The sequence below is a fragment of the Ranitomeya imitator genome, chromosome 9, assembly GCF_032444005.1.
Source record: "Ranitomeya imitator isolate aRanImi1 chromosome 9, aRanImi1.pri, whole genome shotgun sequence".
NCBI lineage: Eukaryota > Metazoa > Chordata > Amphibia > Anura > Dendrobatidae > Ranitomeya > Ranitomeya imitator.
The window spans coordinates 151,068,645-151,088,063 of NC_091290.1; the positions used below are offsets into that span (position 1 = coordinate 151,068,645).

Here is a 19,419-nt window from a genome sequence, read left to right on the forward strand (position 1 = left end):
TATTTTTTTGCATGTTTCTCACACTTAATGTTTCTGATTACCAAACAAATGTTAATATTAGACAAAGATAACGCAAGTAATCACAAAATGCAGTTCATGAATGAAGATATTTATTATTAAGGGAAAAAGTAATCCAAACCTACAGGGCCCTGTGTGAAAAAGTTATTGCCCCCACCATACCTTAATTTATGTTTTATCTGTGGTTTATCATATATTTGGGAAGCTGAGTTCACATTCCCTAACCACACTTAGGCCTGATTACTGCCTCACCTGTTCTCCATCAAGAAATCACTTAGATAGGACCTGCCTGACGAAGTGAAGTGGGCAAAAAAGATTCTAAAAACCTAAACATCACACCTCGTTCGCAAGAAATTCTGTCACAAAAACTATACAAAGTAACTGAAATCTGTCTGACGAAGTTTATAAAGCCATTTTTAAAACTTTGGGACTCCAGCGAAGCACAGTGAGAGCCATTTTCCACAAATGACGAAACCCTGGAACAGTGGTGAACCTTCCCAGGCGTGGCCAGCCGACCAAAATTACCCCAAGAGCGCAACAACGACTCATCCAAGAGGTCAAAAAAGACCCCCAAAATAACATCCAAAGAACTGCAGGCCTCACTTGCCTCAGTTAAGTTCAGCGTTCATGACTCCACCATAGGAAACAGACTTGGACCTCTAGCAATCAGGCCATTTTTAGCAAGAGCATAAAGGCTCTTCTGTTTTGCCAGAAAACATCTTCATTATCCCCAATAGTTTGGGGAGAATACTCTGTAGACTAAGGAGACAAAAGCTGAACTTTTTGGAAGGTGTATGTCCCATTACATCTGGTGTAGAATTAACACACCTCATTTCAGAAAAGGAACATCATACCAACAGTAAAATATGGTGGTGGTAGTGTGATGGTCTGTTTTGCTTTTTCTGGATCTGGAAGACTTGCTGTGGTAAATTGATCCATGAATTCTGCTGTCTACCAATAAATCCTGAAGGAGAATGTCCGGTCATCTGTTCATGACCTCAAGCTGAAGCGCACGTGGCTTATGCAGCAGAACAATGATCCAAAGCACATCAGCAAGTTTCAAGAAAAACAAAATTAAGACTTTGGAGTGTCCTAGTCAAAGTCCTGACCTCAATATGATTGAGATGCTGTAATGACCTTAAAAAGGTGATTCATGGTCAGAAACCTCCAATGTGGCTGAATTACCACAATTCTGCAGATCAGGCGCCAAAATTCCTCCAGAGCGTTGTGAAAGACTCATTGCCAGTTATTGCCAAGGCTTGATTGCAGTTGTCAATGCTAAGGGCCCAACCAGTTATTAGGTTTCGGGGCAATCAGTTTTTCACACAGGGCCCTGGAGGTTTGGATTTATTTTTCCTTTAATAATAAAGACCTTTGTTTATAAACTGCATTTTGTGATTACTTGTGTTATCTTTGTGTAATGACTCTTTTTTCGTTTACTCACAGGAAGTCGGACCCCCTTTCTCATCTCTGATATCCCTGCCCCCCATCTGCCCCCCGCCGGCTGCGCAGGAACCTGAACGGACGGACAGAACAGCGTGGCGGTGTCTTCCCCGCAAGTGTTAAGCGTCTCTTTCAGCAAATCTCAGAGGCTTTTCTTTGCTTTGACTCGAACTTGTACGCGCGCGGATTTAATCTCTTTGACGTTAGTGCTCAGACGAGGAGGGAGCGCGTGCGTTAGCGAGCGGGGCTGGGGGTGGGGAGAGCTGTTAGCGCAGCACGTCTCCTCTCTCCCCATTGTACGCCGCACCCTGGAGGTAAACGCTTTCTCAGAGCTTCTCTTCCTAACGAGCGGCTCGTGAACCTGCCTGCGCAGCGTCTAATTGGCGAGGAGTGAAAGACATAAAACCCTGCGCTGCCCCCCCAGTGCGCGGAGGGGGGATACGAGGCGTCTGGAACAATGCGGGGAGCGGGGGGCGGCGCGCTGCCATTTCCACCGTAAACACTTTGCAGCGGTTTGTTATATCGCAGCCGCTGTGTCATTATATTCTCATTGTTTCTTCCGACCCGCGGGAAAGGGAATGACATGAAAGAGAACACAATCCGCTCCGCGGCATTAACCCCTGCGAGCCCAGCAGATTAATCTGTGGAGGGGGTTTAGCGTGAACTAACCCCTCACTTTCTGTTCCGTGGACTATAAGAAAATGGCTTCCCAGAGCTATGTATCCAATCCTATCCTGTGTGATACTGTCTGCTGAGCTGTGTATCTAATCCTATCCTGTGTGATACTGACTGCTCAGCGGTGTATCTAATCCTATCCTGTGTGATACTGATTTCTGAGCCATGTATCTAATCCTATCCTGTGTGATACTGACTGCTCAGCGGTGTATCTAATCCTATCTTGTGGGATACTGTCTGCTGAGCTGTGTATCTAATCCTATCCTGTGTGATACTGTCTGCTGAGCTGTGTATCTAATCCTGCGTCTGAGCCCTTTTTCTCTGGCTGTGGATGGGGATACATCATCCTCCTGTCGATAAAGCTGTAGCAGGTTAATGGCGGAGCGCTGGGCGATGTCGCGGGAAGTTCATGGCTCTGCGTCTCCGCTGTGACTCGTCCATTAAATTCATCTGGGTTCATTTCCAGAGATTCAAGAAAACCATCTGGTCGGCTCCTGGCGCTTAACTGGATTACAGCAGCTGCTGTCACATGGAGGAGACGACGACCGGCGCGCTGCAGCACAATGTCTGCTGTGTGATATGTCATCTGTATTTACATGGCGCCAACACATCCTGCAGCGCAGTACACCGATAACAGCTAAGCCTGGTACTCAGGAGATTGGTGTTGTTTACCTAGGTAGAATGGTGTGGACAGTAACCTATTTACTATCTGCATCTCCCAAAGGTAAAGCCCCCTTCATCCCAAACTCCAATAATCTGCTGTCCAACCGCACGTGAAACTGGACAGAACAAATATACATAAAAGGGTACATCCTGTACAATACTCCAGAGCTGCATTCACTATTCTGCTGGTGCAGTCACTGTGTACATACATTACTGATCCTGAGTTACATCCTGTACAATACTCCAGAGCTGCATTCACTATTCTGCTGGTGCAGTCACTGTGTACATACATTACATTACTGATCCTGAGTTACATCCTGTACAATACTCCAGAGCTGCATTCACTATTCTGCTGGTGCAGTCACTGTGTACATACATTACTGATCCTGAGTTACATCCTGTACAATACTCCAGAGCTGCATTCACTATTCTGCTGGTGCAGTCACTGTGTACATACATTGCATTACTGATCCTGAGTTACATCCTGCATTATACTCCAGAGCTGCACTAACTATTCTGCTGGTGCAGTCACTGTACATACATTACATTACTGATCCTGAGTTACCTCCTGTATTATACTCCAGAGCTGCACTCACTATTCTGCTGGTGCAGTCACTGAGTACATATATTACTGATCCTGAGTTACATCCTGTATTATACCCCAGAGCTGCACTCACTATTCTGCTGGTGCAGTCACTGAGTACATATATTACTGATCCTGAGTTACATCCTGTATTATACCCCAGAGCTGCACTCACTATTCTGCTGGTGCAGTCACTGTGTACATACATTACATTACTGATCCTGAGTTACCCCCTGTATTATACCCCAGAGCTGCACTCACTATTCTGCTGGTGCAGTCACTGAGTACATATATTACTGATCCTGAGTTACCTCCTGTATTATACCCCAGAGCTGCACTCACTATTCTGCTGGTGCAGCACTGTGTACATACATTACATTACTGATCCTGAGTTCCCTCCTGTATTATACTCCAGAGCTGCACTCACTATTCTGCTGGTGCAGTCACTGTGTACATACATTACATTACTGATCCTGAGTTACATCCTGTATTATACCCCAGAGCTGCACTCACTATTCTGCTGGTGCAGTCACTGTGTACATACATTACTGATCCTGAGTTACCCCCTGTATTATACCCCAGAGCTGCACTCACTATTCTGCTGGTGCAGTCACTGAGTACATATATTACTGATCCTGAGTTACCTCCTGTATTATACCCCAGAGCTGCACTCACTATTCTGCTGGTGCAGCACTGTGTACATACATTACATTACTGATCCTAAGTTCCCTCCTGTATTATACTCCAGAGCTGCACTCACTATTCTGCTGGTGCAGTCACTGTGTACATACATTACATTACTGATCCTGAGTTACATCCTGTATTATACTCCAGTGCTGCACTCACTATTCTGCTGGTGCAGTCACTGTGTACATATATTACATTACTGATCCTGAGTTACATCCTGTATTATACCCCAGAGCTGCACTCACTATTCTGCTGGTGCAGTCACTGTGTACATACATTACATTACTGATCCTGAGTTACATCCTGTATTATACTCCAGAGCTGCACTCACTATTCTGCTGGTGCAATCACTGTGTACATACATTACATTACTGATCCTGAGTTACCTCCTGTATTATACCCCAGAGCTGCACTCACTATTCTGCTGGTGCAGTCACTGTGTACATACATTACATTACTGATCCTGAGTTACCTCCTGTATTATACTCCAGAGCTGCACTCACTATTCTGCTGGTGCAGTCACTGTGTACATACATTACATTACTGATCCTGAGTTACATCCTGTATTATACCCCAGAGCTGCACTCACTATTCTGCTGGTGCAGTCACTGTGTACATACATTACATTACTGATCCTGAGTTACCTCCTGTATTATACTCCAGAGCTGCACTCACTATTCTGCTGGTGCAGTCACTGTGTACATACATTACATTACTGATCCTGAGTTACATCCTGTATTATACCCCAGAGCTGCACTCACTATTCTGCTGGTGTAGTCACTGTGTACATACATTACTGATCCTGAGTTACCTCCTCTATTATACCCCAGAGCTGCACTCACTATTCTGCTGGTGCAGTCACTGTGTACATACATTACATTACTGATCCTGAGTTACCTCCTGTATTATACTCCAGAGCTGCACTCACTATTCTGCTGGTGCAGTCACTGTGTACATACATTACATTACTGATCCTGAGTTACATCCTGTATTATACCCCAGAGCTGCACTCACTATTTTGCTGGTGCACTCACTGTGTACATACATTACATTACTGATCCTGAGTTACATCCTGTATTATACCCCAGAGCTGCACTCACTATTCTGCTGGTGCAGTCACTGTGTACACACATTACATTACTGATCCTGAGTTACATCCTGTATTATACCCCAGAGCTGCACTCACTATTCTGCTGGTGCAGTCACTGTGTACATACATTACATTACTGATCCTGAGTTCCCTCCTGTATTATACTCCAGAGCTGCACTCACTATTCTGCTGGTGCAGTCACTGTGTACATACATTACATTACTGATCCTGAGTTACATCCTGTATTATACCCCAGAGCTGCACTCACTATTTTGCTGGTGCAGTCACTGTGTACATACATTACATTACTGATCCTGAGTTACATCCTGTATTATACCCCAGAGCTGCACTCACTATTCTGCTGGTGCAGTCACTGTGTACATACATTACATTACTGATCCTGAGTTACCTCCTGTATTATACCCCAGAGCTGCACTCACTATTTTGCTGGTGTAGTCACTGTGTACATACATTACATTACTGATCCTGAGTTACATCCTGTATTATACCCCAGAGCTGCACTCACTATTCTGCTGGTGCAGTCACTGTGTACATACATTACATTACTGATCCTGAGTTACCTCCTGTATTATACCCCAGAGCTGCACTCACTATTCTGCTGGTGCAGTCACTGTGTACATACATTACATTACTGATCCTGAGTTACATCCTGTATTATACTCCAGAGCTGCACTCTCTATTCTGCTGGTGCAGTCACTGTGTACATACATTACATTACTGATCCTGAGTTACATCCTGTATTATACCCCAGAGCTGCACTCTCTATTCTGCTGGTGCAGTCACTGTGTACATACATTACATTACTGATCCTGAGTTACATCCTGTATTATACTCCAGAGCTGCACTTGATGTTCTGCTGGTGTAGTCACTGTGTACATAAATTACATTACTGATCCTGAGTTACATCCTGTATTATACCCCAGAGCTGCACTCACTATTCTGCTGGTGCAGTCACTGTGTACATACATTACATTACTGATCCTGAGTTACCTCCTGTATTATACCCCAGAGCTGCACTCACTATTCTGCTGGTGCAGTCACTGTGTACATACATTACATTACTGATCCTGAGTTACATCCTGTATTATACTCCAGAGCTGCACTCTCTATTCTGCTGGTGCAGTCACTGTGTACATACATTACATTACTGATCCTGAGTTACCTCCTGTATTATACCCCAGAGCTGCACTCACTATTCTGCTGGTGCAGTCACTGTGTACATACATTACATTACTGATCCTGAGTTACCTCCTGTATTATACCCCAGAGCTGCACTCACTATTCTGCTGGTGCAGTCACTGTGTACATACATTACATTACTGATCCTGAGTTATATCCTGTATTATACTCCAGTGCTGCACTCACTATTCTGCTGGTGCAGTCACTGTGTACATACATTACATTACTGATCCTGAGTTACATCCTGTATTATACTCCAGAGCTGCACTCGATGTTCTGCTGGTGCAGTCACTGTGTACATACATCACATTACTGATCCTGAGTTACATCTTGTATTATACTCCAGAGCTGCACTCACTATTCTGCTGGTGCAGTCACTGTGTACATACATTACATTACTGATCCTGAGTTACATCTTGTATTATACTCCAGAGCTGCACTCACTATTCTGCTGGTGCAGTCACTGTGTACATACATTACATTACTGATCCTGAGTTACATCCTGTATTATACCCCAGAGCTGCACTCACTATTCTGCTGGTGCAGTCACTGTGTACATACATTACATTACTGATCCTGAGTTACATCCTGTATTACACCCCAGAGCTGCACTCACTATTTTGCTGCTGCAGTCACTGTGTACATACATTACATTACTGATCCTGAGTTACATCCTGTATTATACCCCAGAGCTGCACTCACTATTCTGCTGGTGCAGTCACTGTGTACATACATTACATTACTGATCCTGAGTTACATCCTGTATTATACTCCAGAGCTGCACTCACTATTCTGCTGGTGCAGTCACTGTGTACATACATTACATTACTGATCCTGAGTTACATCCTGTATTACACCCCAGAGCTGCACTCACTATTTTGCTGCTGCAGTCACTGTGTACATACATTACATTACTGATCCTGAGTTACATCCTGTATTATACCCCAGAGCTGCACTCACTATTCTGCTGGTGCAGTCACTGTGTACATACATTACATTACTGATCCTGAGTTACATCCTGTATTATACTCCAGAGCTGCACTCGATGTTCTGCTGGTGTAGTGCGGTGTAGCAGAGCAGTGTCGGTGTGCAGTATTTTGCTGAATTCCTCTCTGTTATTATTGGATTAGCGCAGTGTATAATCGGGCGCGGCTGTAGCAATAACGCTGTCTTCTCTGTGTGTTTTGCCTCCTTCCCGCAGGCGTCATTATGGCGGCATGCTGTCTGCACAGGGTGCCTCGCTCATACATGTGTTTGGCGCAGTGTGTCTGCGGATGTTGTTTGGTTTTCATCTGTGCTGTTTGGGATGGCGTCAGTGGGAACTCTGCTGATGTAAAGGGTCGGGGGGACGCTTCTGTGTGACCTGAGTCAGGATCCACTGCGACCCCACAAGTGTTAATGTGCTCCCTGGCACCCCTCTGCTGCCTGCCTGCTTTCTGGAAGCCCGACCTGTCCTGCTGCCAAGTGACATCCAGTCTGTGCTGGGAGCGCTGCCAGGAGCAGACAATACGGCCTTAACACCAGCCGCCGACTGCCCCTCCAGCTCCTAATCTCTTGGTTTCCTCCATTAAGTAAATAAATTATCTGCCCCTTCCAAACCACAACCCTCATCCTCCTCCGACCCCTGCTCCTTTTTTCTCTTTTTGCTGGAAGTTGTTTTTTCTCTTAGCGATTATTGTAAGCGGAGAATGTGTAAATCCTTGGAAAGCGGCGCTTAAATCCGCGGCGTCCGGGATCAGTGTCCCGGGGCTTGTCGTGTGATAGAGGGGCGGCTCTGTCCCCCATAGTGACCCTAAGGCTATATTCACACTTTGCGGATTTTGCTGCGGATCCGCAGCGGATTTGACCGCTGCGGATCCGCAGCAGTTTCCCATGAGTTTACATTTCAATGTAAACCTATGGGAAACAAAAAACGCTGTGCACATGCTGCAGAAAAATCCGCGCGGAAACGCTGCGGATTACATTCCGCAGCATGTCACTTCTTTTCTGCGGATTTTCAGCTGCTCCAATAGAAAACTGCAGTTGAAAATCCGCAGAAGAAAACGCAGTAAAAACCGCGATAAATCCGCAGTAAAAACCGCGATGGGTTTTCACTGCGGATTTTGCAATTCCGCTGCGGAAAAATCCGCAGTGGAATCTGCAAAGTGTGCACATAGCCTAATAGTGTATGATAGGGGTTAAATGGATGCAACATGGCGGCCTGAGCCTCCTCCACCCTCCGGGAAGGGACTTCTCCAACTGCCCGTAATGATGATCCGCTCTCCTTGCTGACTGTCTCCGGGAGCTGGCGCCTTATAACCGTATAATGGCCGACCCCCCGCGTAAGATCCTGACATCTGCCCCAGTGTGAACCCAACGAGAGCCGCCACCGGGATAATGTCAGGGATGAGGATAATGGCGGCATTATCTGGATAAGCAGAGATTAGCCGGTGGATCAGAGGCCGAGGACGGGAGCGGAGCCTGGGAGGTGATGAGGAGGGGTCCAAAGTGAACCCCCCAAAAATACAAAGGGTTCCCCCATGATGGCCGCCATCCTGGCTTTCACATGCCAGGCTCCATCAGTAGTCTTGTCGCCTGTGGTTTTCAGAGGGGCCGTCACCCAGCCCAATGGGATTAAGCGACGCAGAATGGGGGGTATTATATTATTACCCCTAACTTAGAGCATGGGATGATGGGAGTTGTAGTGCTCCAACATCACTTTGTAGCCACAGCGGAGAATCTCAAACTCTTGACACCCTCCTGCCCTAAAGTGATGTCTCCGTGTGACCCGGCGTTCTGAAACGTCATATTTCTCGCCCTTTGGAACACCTCTGCTTGCTTTAAACAAATGAAACTTGGGTCCGTTCACTGCTCGCTGCTGAGGGTTCGTTACAGGTGTATCCAGTGCACAGCTCATTTCGGACAGCAGACTGATGCAATGTAACCATCTCTCCATCTTTGTTATTGACCGTCTTCTCTTCCCCGGTCCTTATATCTCCGCCGTGACCTCTTTCATGGCGCCTTACCGCTGCCCTCTCCTCAGAAACACCCGCTTTTTCTTGCCGTTTCCCTGGCGACGGTCTTCAGAGATAACAATTTGATACAATTTGCTGCAGCTCTTAACGATGAAGCCACCGCCGGCGACCCCGCGACCTTGGCGCTCTCCAGAGGTGGCTGCAAGCGGCGTCTTCACTCTTAATTTGAAGAGCCCATGGGCGCCGGGTAACGAGTTAGCGCCACGATCATTTATCCCGGCTCTAATCTGTTGTGATTCTTCCAGGACGAGTTCCGGGCACGAAGCATCCCTTCCACGGGGGCAGAGACGCGCTCTTATCGAGAGGGACAGATCCTGCCTAATTGCGCTGATTCTCCCTGTATATAAACAGATGGCTTCTTTAAATCAATTATTCCTCATTTGTGTAAGTGGGAATGATTTCTTGACAGATCGAGTACCAGGGGAGCGGGGGAAAGGCGCAGCAAGGGGGGCATGCGATAACAGGCCCCAAACTGGCCTTGCCTGTCCTCCGGAAAGCATGGGGTTGATTGCTAAATCTTCTGTCACCTCCAATTATTGCATTACGAATTTGATGGAAATAAGGTGTAAAATAGATGGTTCACGTCAAGATCTCTGCTTGCTGAGTTTGAATAACAATTGTATCCAGTCCGTACAATCCTCTCTGAGCTAAAAAGCCCGAAATCCAGACTGATACATTGTAACAAACTATGACCTGTACAGCGCCTGCTGCCCCAGTGAGGTGGGTTCGGAACCAGAGGTAGGCTGCCCTGACGCTGCTCACCACCCTGTATCCAGGGGTAATGCCTGATGTCATACATATAATATACAGGAGACCCCCAGGAAGAAGCTTAAATGAGAAACGCGCGTCGGGGCCCGGACTTCATCTGCAGGTTATGACTCCACTCTTTTTACTTGTTTAACTGTGTTGAATCTCCACATTCGGTCCAGTGTGTACATATTCTATATCGGCACTATGCACTGTAGCACTTTAACGTTTGGTCTGTATATTATGTCCAATGCTTGAGACTCTATATCGGAACTATGCACTGTAGCACTTTAACGTTTGGTCTGTATATTATGTCCAATGCTTGAGACTCCATATCGGCACTATGCACTTAAGCACTTTAACATTTGGTTTGTATATTATGTCCAATGCTTGAGACTCTATATCGGAACTATGCACTTTAGCACTCTATATTATGTCCAATGCTTGAGACTCTATATCGGCACTATGCACTTTAGCACTTTAACGTTTGGTCTGTATATTATGTCCAATTCTTGAGACTCTATATCGGAACTATGCACTTTAGCACTTTAACGTTTGATCTGTATATTATGTCCAATGCTTGAGACTCTATATCGGAACTATGCAATTTAGCACCTTAACGTTTGATCTGTATATTATGTCCAATGCTTGATACTCTATATCGGAACTATGCACTTTAGCACTTTAACGTTTGGTCTGTATATTATGTCCAATGCTTGATACTCTATATCGGAACTATGCACTTTAGCACCTTAATGTTTGGTCTGTATATTATGCCCAATGCGTGAGACTCTATATCGGAACTATGCACTTTAGCACTTTAACGTTTGGTCTGTATATTATGCCCAATGCTTGAGACTCTATGTCGCCACTATGCACTTTAGCACTTTAACGTTTGATCTGTATATTATGCCCAATGCGTGAGACTTTATTTCGACACTATGCACTTTAGCACCTTAACATTTGATCTGTATATTATGTCCAATGCTTGATACTCTATATCGGAACTATGCACTTTAGCACTTTAACGTTTGATCTGTATATTATGTCCAATGCTTGAGACTCTATATCGGAACTATGCACTTTAGCACTTTAACGTTTGATCTGTATATTATGTCCAATGCTTGATACTCTATATCGGAACTATGCACTTTAGCATTTTAATATTTGATCTGTATATTATGTCCAATGCTTGAGACTCTATATCGGCACTATGCACTTTAGCACTTTAACGTTTGATCTGTATATTATGTCCAATGCTTGAGACTCTATATCGGCACTATGCACTTTGTCGCTGTATAAGCACTTTTGTGCTCTAGGTTTTTTTTGACCAGATGAATTAATTTTTTGATATGAATTTAACGTATTAGCGTTTGGCTATTTTTACTTTTTGTGCATCAGTTACATATGGGCTAATAGATACCAAAATGTGGGGGAATATTTGTGAAATTGGAATGATTGGTTTAATTGTTGATTTGTTACATATATTGCTGTTCTAAACCCATAGGCATTGCAATATACATGAAACAATTTTTTGGTATGAGAAAACAGTATATCTGTGAGTGGTAACATGTCCTGCAGGTGTGGTGTCTGCTTTTATTTTCCCCATTTTTATTTGTTTTTAAATAATGAATTTTTCTAAATTAAAGTTGAACATTTTATCTTAAATATTTGTGGCAAGAACTTCTGTTTACATGTAGGTTTACTGATGTCACACAAAGCAGAGCCCTGGTACACAGCCAGGAGATCTCTAGGGAGCAAGGGTCACAAGCTGCTGCCCCCCGAATATTAACTTATTACACTCATAGGGACATCATTAAACCTTTTTCATCTGAATCTGCTCTCACTCTACTAGCTGTGCTGCTACAGAGTGAGGAAGAGTATTACCAACTACCACCACTAGGGGCAGCTCTGTACAGGGGCAGGGAGCAGTATTATAATAGTTACTAGATGGTGGCCCGATTCTAACGCATCGGGTATTCTAGAATATGTATGTATGTAACTAGCAGCCACATAGTATATAGCACAGGCCACATAGTATATAGGCGTACTACGTGGCCTGTGGTATATACCATGTGGCTGCTATATACATACATAAATATTGTAGAATACCCGATGAGTTAATATAGGACACGCAGTAAATAAAACAGCCCACACAGTATATAGCAGCCACGCAGTATATAACACAGCCCACGTAGTATGTAACACTGGCCACGTAATATATAGCACAGCCCACATAGTATCTAACAGTGGCCACATAGTATATAGCAGCCATGCAGTATAGGACACAGCCCACATAGTATATAACACTGCCCACGTAGTATATAGCAGCCAAGTAGTATATAACACAGCCCACGCAGTATAGACCACAGCCCACATAGTATCTAACACTGGCCATATAGTATATAGCAGCCACGCCGTATCTAACACAGCCCACGTAGTATTTAGCAGTGTGGGCACCATATCCCTGTTTAATTAAAATAAAAAATAGTTATATACTCACCTGCCAGGATCCAACGTAGATCCAGCGAACCTCTGGCGATGTGCACGCGGCTACCGCCATCTTTCGTTCCCAGGATGCATTGCGAAATTACCCAGATCACAGGTCTTCTGGGTAATTTCGCAATGCATCTCTGGGAACGGAAGCTGGCGGCAGGCACGAGCGCATCGTCGGACTACGGAAGGTGAGAATAGCAGGTTTTTTTTTTTTTTTTTTTTTTATTATTTTTAACATTAAATCTTTTTACTATTGATGCTGCATACGCAGCATATATTCTTGTACATAGGAGCAGTATTTTGTACATAGGGGACAGTATTATAGTAGTTATATTCTTGTACACAGGGGGCAGTATTATACTAGTTATATTCTTGTACACAGGGGCAGTATTATAGTAGTTATATTCTTGTACATAGAGGCAGTATTATAGTAGTTATATTCTTGTACATAGGGGCAGTATTATACTAGTTATATTCTTGTACACAGGGGCAGTATTATAGTAGTTATATTCTTGTACACAGGGGGCAGTATTATACTAGTTATATTCTTGTACATAGGGGCAGTATTATAGTAGTTATATTCTTGTACATAAGAGCAGTATTATAGTAGTTATATTCTAGTACATAGGAACAGTATTATAGTAGTTATATTCTTGTACACAGGGGGCAGTATTATACTAGTTATATTCTTGTACACAGGGGGTAGTATTATAGTAGTTATATTCTTGTACATAAGAGCAGTATTATAGTAGTTATATTCTAGTACATAGGGGCAGTATTATAGTAGTTATATTATTGTACATAGGAGCAGTATTATAGTAGTTATATTCTAGTACATAGAGGCAGTATTATAGTAGTTATATTCTTGTACATAGGGGCAGTATTATAGTAGTTATATTCTTATACATAGGAGCAGTATTATAGTAGTTATGTTCTTGTACATAGGGGCAGTATTATAGTAGTTATATTCTAGTACATAGGGGCAGTATTATAGTAGTTATATTCTTGTACATAGGGGCAGTATTATAGTAGTTATATTCTTGTACATAGGAGCAGTGTTATAGTAGTTATATTCTTGTACATAGGAGCAGTATTATAGTAGTTATATTCTTGTACATAGGGGCAGTATTATAGTAGTTATATTCTTGTACATAGGAGCAGTATTATAGTAGTTATATTCTTGTATATAGGGGCAGTATTATAGTAGTTATATTCTTGTACATAGGGAGCAGTTTTATAGTAGTTATATTCTTGTACATAGGAGCAGTATTATAGTAGTTATATTCTTGTACATAGGAGCAGTATTATAGTAGTTATATTCTTGTACATAGGAGCAGTATTATAGTAGTTATATTCTTGTACACAGGGGGTAGTATTATAGTAGTTATATTCTTGTACATAAGAGCAGTATTATAGTAGTTATATTCTTCTACATAGGAGCAGTACTATAGTAGTTATATTCATGTACATAGGAGCAGTATTATAGTAGTTATATTCCTGTACATAGGAGCAGTATTATAGTAGTTATATTCTTGTACATAGGGAGCAGTTTTATAGTAGTTATATTCTTGTATATAGGGGCAGTATTATAGTAGTTATATTCTTGTACATAGGAGCAGTATTATAGTAGTTATATTCTTGTACATAGGAGCAGTATTATAGTAGTTATATTCTTGTACATAGGAGCAGTATTATAGTAGTTATATTCTTGTACATAGGGAGCAGTATTATAGTAGTTATATTCTTCTACATAGGAGCAGTACTATAGTAGTTATATTCATGTACATAGGGGCAGTATAATAGTAGTTATATTCTTGTACATAGGGGCAGTATTATAGTAGTTATATTCTTGTACATAGGGGCAGTATTATAGTAGTTATATTCTTGTACATAGGAGCAGTATTATAGTAGTTATATTCTTGTACATAGGGGCAGTATAATAGTAGTTATATTCTTGTACATAGGGGCAGTATTATAGTAGTTATATTCTTGTACATAGGGGCAGTATTATAGTAGTTATATTCTTGTATAAAGGGTCAGTATTATTGTAGTTATATTCTTGTACATAGGGGCAGTATTATAGTAGTTATATTCATGTACATAGGAGCAGTATTATAGTAGTTATATTCTTGTATATAGGAGCAGTATTATAGTAGTTATATTCTTGTACATAGGGGCAGTATAATAGTTGTTATATTCTTGTACATAGGGGCAGTATTATAGTAGTTATATTCTTGTACATAGGGAGCAGTATTATAGTAGTTATATTCTTGTACATAGGGGCAGTATAATAGTAGTTATATTCTTGTACATAGGGAGCAGTATTATAGTAGTTATATTCTTGTACATAGGAGCAGTATTATAGTAGTTATATTCTTGTACATAGGGGCAGTATAATAGTAGTTATATTCTTGTACATAGGGGCAGTATTATAGTAGTTATATTCTTGTACATAGGGGCAGTATTATAGTAGTTATATTCTTGTATAAAGGGTCAGTATTATTGTAGTTATATTCTTGTACATAGGGGCAGTATTATAGTAGTTATATTCATGTACATAGGAGCAGTATTATAGTAGTTATATTCTTGTATATAGGAGCAGTATTATAGTAGTTATATTCTTGTACATAGGGGCAGTATAATAGTTGTTATATTCTTGTACATAGGGGCAGTATTATAGTAGTTATATTCTTGTACATAGGGAGCAGTATTATAGTAGTTATATTCCTGTACATAGGGGCAGTATTATAGTAGTTATATTCTTGTATATAGGAGCAGTATTATAGTAGTTATATTCTTGTACATAGGGGCGGTATTATAGCAGTTATATTCTTGTACATAGGAGCAGTATTATAGTAGTTATATTCTTGTATATAGGAGCAGTATTATAGTAGTTATATTCTTGTACATAGGGGCGGTATTATAGCAGTTATATTCTTGTACATAGGAGCAGTATTATAGTAGTTATATTCTTGTACATAGGAGCAGTATTATAGTAGTTATATTCTTGTATATAGGGGCAGTATTATAGTAGTTATATTCTTGTACATAGGGGCAGTATTATAGTAGTTATATTCTTGTACATAGGAGCAGTATTATAGTAGTTATATTCTTGTACATAGGAGCAGTATTATAGTAGTTATATTCTTGTACATAGGAGCAGTATTATAGTAGTTATATTCTTGTACATAGGAGCAGTATTATAGCAGTTATATTCTTGTATATAGGAGCAGTATTATAGTAGTTATATTCTTGTACATAGAGGTAGTATTATAGTAGTTATATTCTTGTACATAGGGGCAGTATTATAGCAGTTATATTCTTGTATATAGGAGCAGTATTATAGTAGTTATATTCTTGTATATAGGGGCAGCATTATAGTAGTTATATTCCAGTATATTTAAGCATATATGTTAATAAATAAAGATGGCAGCTTTCCATTCCTGGGCTTTGGCATTTCTGGCTGTAGTGACATTATCGTTCTCCCGTGGGTTGGTGGTGAGTGTGGGGTCAGTGGTCGCCTTTTTTTGTCTTCCTTGTCACATACAGTATATACCGTAGTTTGCTGTATTACCGTCTCCATTCTCTTACATTGTGTTTCTGTCATTTTTCGCTCAGTGTAGCTCGGCCTCCCGCAGGTCTGGACCCAGCAGCACAGCAGCCAAGGTCCCCGAACTTGAACAGAACACCAGGACCGTGAAGGACCCCCCATCGCTGCCTCCCATTCAGGATTCCTGCTCAGAAGTGGAGGGTGCAGATCCAGGCACTACAAGTAGGTGGCGCTATTTCCATGATAATTTGTGCAGATGTCTGTGCTCTGTAATGTGATAGGCTGTGATATATCGTGGAAGACGCTGGGCCCTGTGGGGGATTCCTAAATTTCCTTGACGTGTCACAGTAGGATGCGGTTATGCTGCGCTGGTTCAATATCTATTCCGTGTTCAGCAGATCAGATCTCTGATCAGCTCCTCTCCCACCCTAGGATCAACCGCAGCGCCAGTTAACTCTTTCTGTGCCTTATGCTCCATACTGTGATGTATATATGTACGTATACACCATCCTCACATATACTGCCATATACACCGTCCTCACATGTACTGCCGTATACACCGTCCTCACATGTACTGCCGTATACACCGTCCTCACATGTACTGCCGTATACACCGTCCTCACATGTACTGCCGTATACACCGTCCTCACATGTACTGCGTATACACCGTCCTCACATGTACTGCGTATACACCGTCCTCACATGTACTGCGTATACACCGTCCTCACATGTACTGCGTATACACCGTCCTCACATGTACTGCGTATACACCGTCCTCACATGTACTGCGTATACACCGTCCTCACATGTACTGCGTATACACCGTCCTCACATGTACTGCCGTATACACCGTCCTCACATGTACTGCGTATACACCGTCCTCACATGTACTGCCGTATACACCGTCCTCACATATACTGCCATATACACCGTCCTCACATATACTGCCATGTACACCATCCTCACATATACTGCCATGTACACCATCCTCACATATACTGCCATGTACACCGTCCTCACATATACTGCCGTATACACCATCCTCACATATACTGCCGTATACACTGTACTGCCTAAAATAATGAAAGGTTTATTAGGACGGTATCCGCTCAGGGTGTGAATATACTGGATGCTGGAGTTATCTTTTCTTCCATTTGTTGGATAAGGATTATTGCAGGTTATTACGGTGAATCAGTGCTGGACACAGAACCCCGTAGTCGTGTCCTGGTGGCATCCTGGTCCACACCTGCAGAGAGCGACCACCTCACATGATAGATGGTGACCCCGATTAATCATTTCTGTATCTTCTCATCTTCAACCGTTGCGGCGTAGTGTTCACTGTTACCTCATCCCTCAACCTAGCAACTGTAACAGAAGTCACACTGTCGATTCTGTACTGTAAGAGCGCTCAGACACTGGGTTCTCTACTGTAATAGCACTCAGACACTGGATCCTCTATTGTAAGAGCCCTCAGACGCTGGATTCTCTACTGTAAGAGCTCTCAGACGCTGGATTCTCTACTGTAAGAGCGCTCAGATGCTGGATTCTCCACTGTAAGAGCGCTGAGATGCTGGATTCTCTACTGTATGAGTGCTCAGACACTGGATTCTCTACTGTACGAGCGCTCAGACGCTGGATTCTCTACTGTATGAGTTCTCAGACGCTGGTTTCTCTACTGTAAGAGCACTCACGCTGGATTGTCTACTGTAAGTGCTCAGATGATAGATTCTCTACTGTAAGAGCGCTCAGACGATGGATTCTCTACTGTAATAGCGGTCAGACACTGGATCCTCTACTGTAAGAGTGCTCAGACGCTGGATTCTCTAATGTAAGTGCTCAGACGATGGATTCTCTACTGTAAGAGCGCTCAGACACTCGATTCTCTACTGTAAGAGCGCTCAGATGCTGGATTCTCTACTGTATGAGCGCTCAGACGCTGGATTCTCTACTGTAAGAGCACTCAGATGCTGGATTCTCTACTGTAATAGCGCTCAGACATTGGGTTCTCTACTGTAAGAGCGCTCAGACACTGGGTTCTCTAATGTAATAGTGGTCAGAAATTGGATCCTACTGTAAGAGAGCTCAGACGCTGGATTCACTACTGTAAGAGCGCTCAGATGCTGGATTCTCTACTGTAAGAGTATTCAGATGCTGGATTCTCTACTGTATTAGCACTCAGACGCTGGTTTCTCTACTGTAAGAGTGCTCAGACGCTGGATTGTCTACTGTAAGTGCTCAGTCATTGGATTCTCTACTGTAAGAGCACTCAGATGCTGGATTCTCTACTGTAAGAGTGCTCAGATGCTGGATTCTCTACTGTATTAGCACTCAGACGATGGATTCTCTACTGTAAGAGCGCTCAGACGATGGATTCTCTACTGTAAGAGCGCTCAGATGCTGGATTCTCTACTGTAAGCGCTCAGACACTGGATTCTCTACTGTTAAGAGCACTCAGACACTGAATTCTCTACTCTAAGAGTGGTCAGACAATGGGTTATCTACTGTAAGAGCGCTCAGACACTGAATTCTCTACTGTAACAGCGCTCAGATGCTGGATTCTCTACTGTAACAGCGCTCAGATGCTGGATTCTCCACTGAAAGAGCGCACAGATGCTGGATTATCTACTGAAAGAGCGCACAGATGCTGGACTCTCTACTGTAAGAGCGCTCAAACGCTGGATTCTCTACGATATGATCACTCAGATGCTGGATTTTCTACTGTAAGAGTGCTCAGACACTGGATTCTCTACTGTAAGAGCGCTCAGATGCTGGATTCTCTACTGTATGATCACCCAGATGCTGGATTCTCTACTGTAAGAGCAATCAGACACTGGATTCTCTACTGTAAGAGCGCTCAGATGATGGATTCTCTACTGTATGATCACCCAGATGCTGGATTCTCTACTGTAAGAGCGATCAGGCACTGGATTCTCTACTGTAAGAGCGCTCAGATTCTGGATTCTCTACTGTATGATCACCCAGATGCTGGATTCTCTACTGTAAGAGCGATCAGACACTGGATTCTCTACTGTAAGAGCGCTCAGACGCTGGATTCTCTACGGTATGATCACCCAGATGCTGGATTTTCTACTGAAAGAGCGATCAGACACTGGATTCTCTACTGTAAGAGCGCTCAGATTCTGGATTCTCTACTGTATGATCACCCAGATGCTGGATTCTCTACTGTAATAGCGATCAGACACTGGATTCTCTACTGTAAGAGCGCTCAGACGCTGGATTCTCTATGGTATGA

General features: G+C 42.8%; 1 protein-coding gene across 3 annotated transcripts in view; it reads left to right on the plus strand.

The window, feature by feature from the left end:
- The window catches only part of GSE1 (Gse1 coiled-coil protein), a 347,096-nt gene that overhangs the window by 119,235 nt on the left and 208,442 nt on the right, over positions 1 to 19,419 (plus strand). For all 3 annotated transcript variants that reach the window (XM_069739421.1, XM_069739423.1, XM_069739424.1), the window contains exon 2: positions 16,235 to 16,388. In XM_069739421.1, coding sequence (XP_069595522.1) covers positions 16,235 to 16,388 — 154 coding nt within the window. The remainder of the gene's footprint in view (positions 1 to 16,234; positions 16,389 to 19,419) is intronic.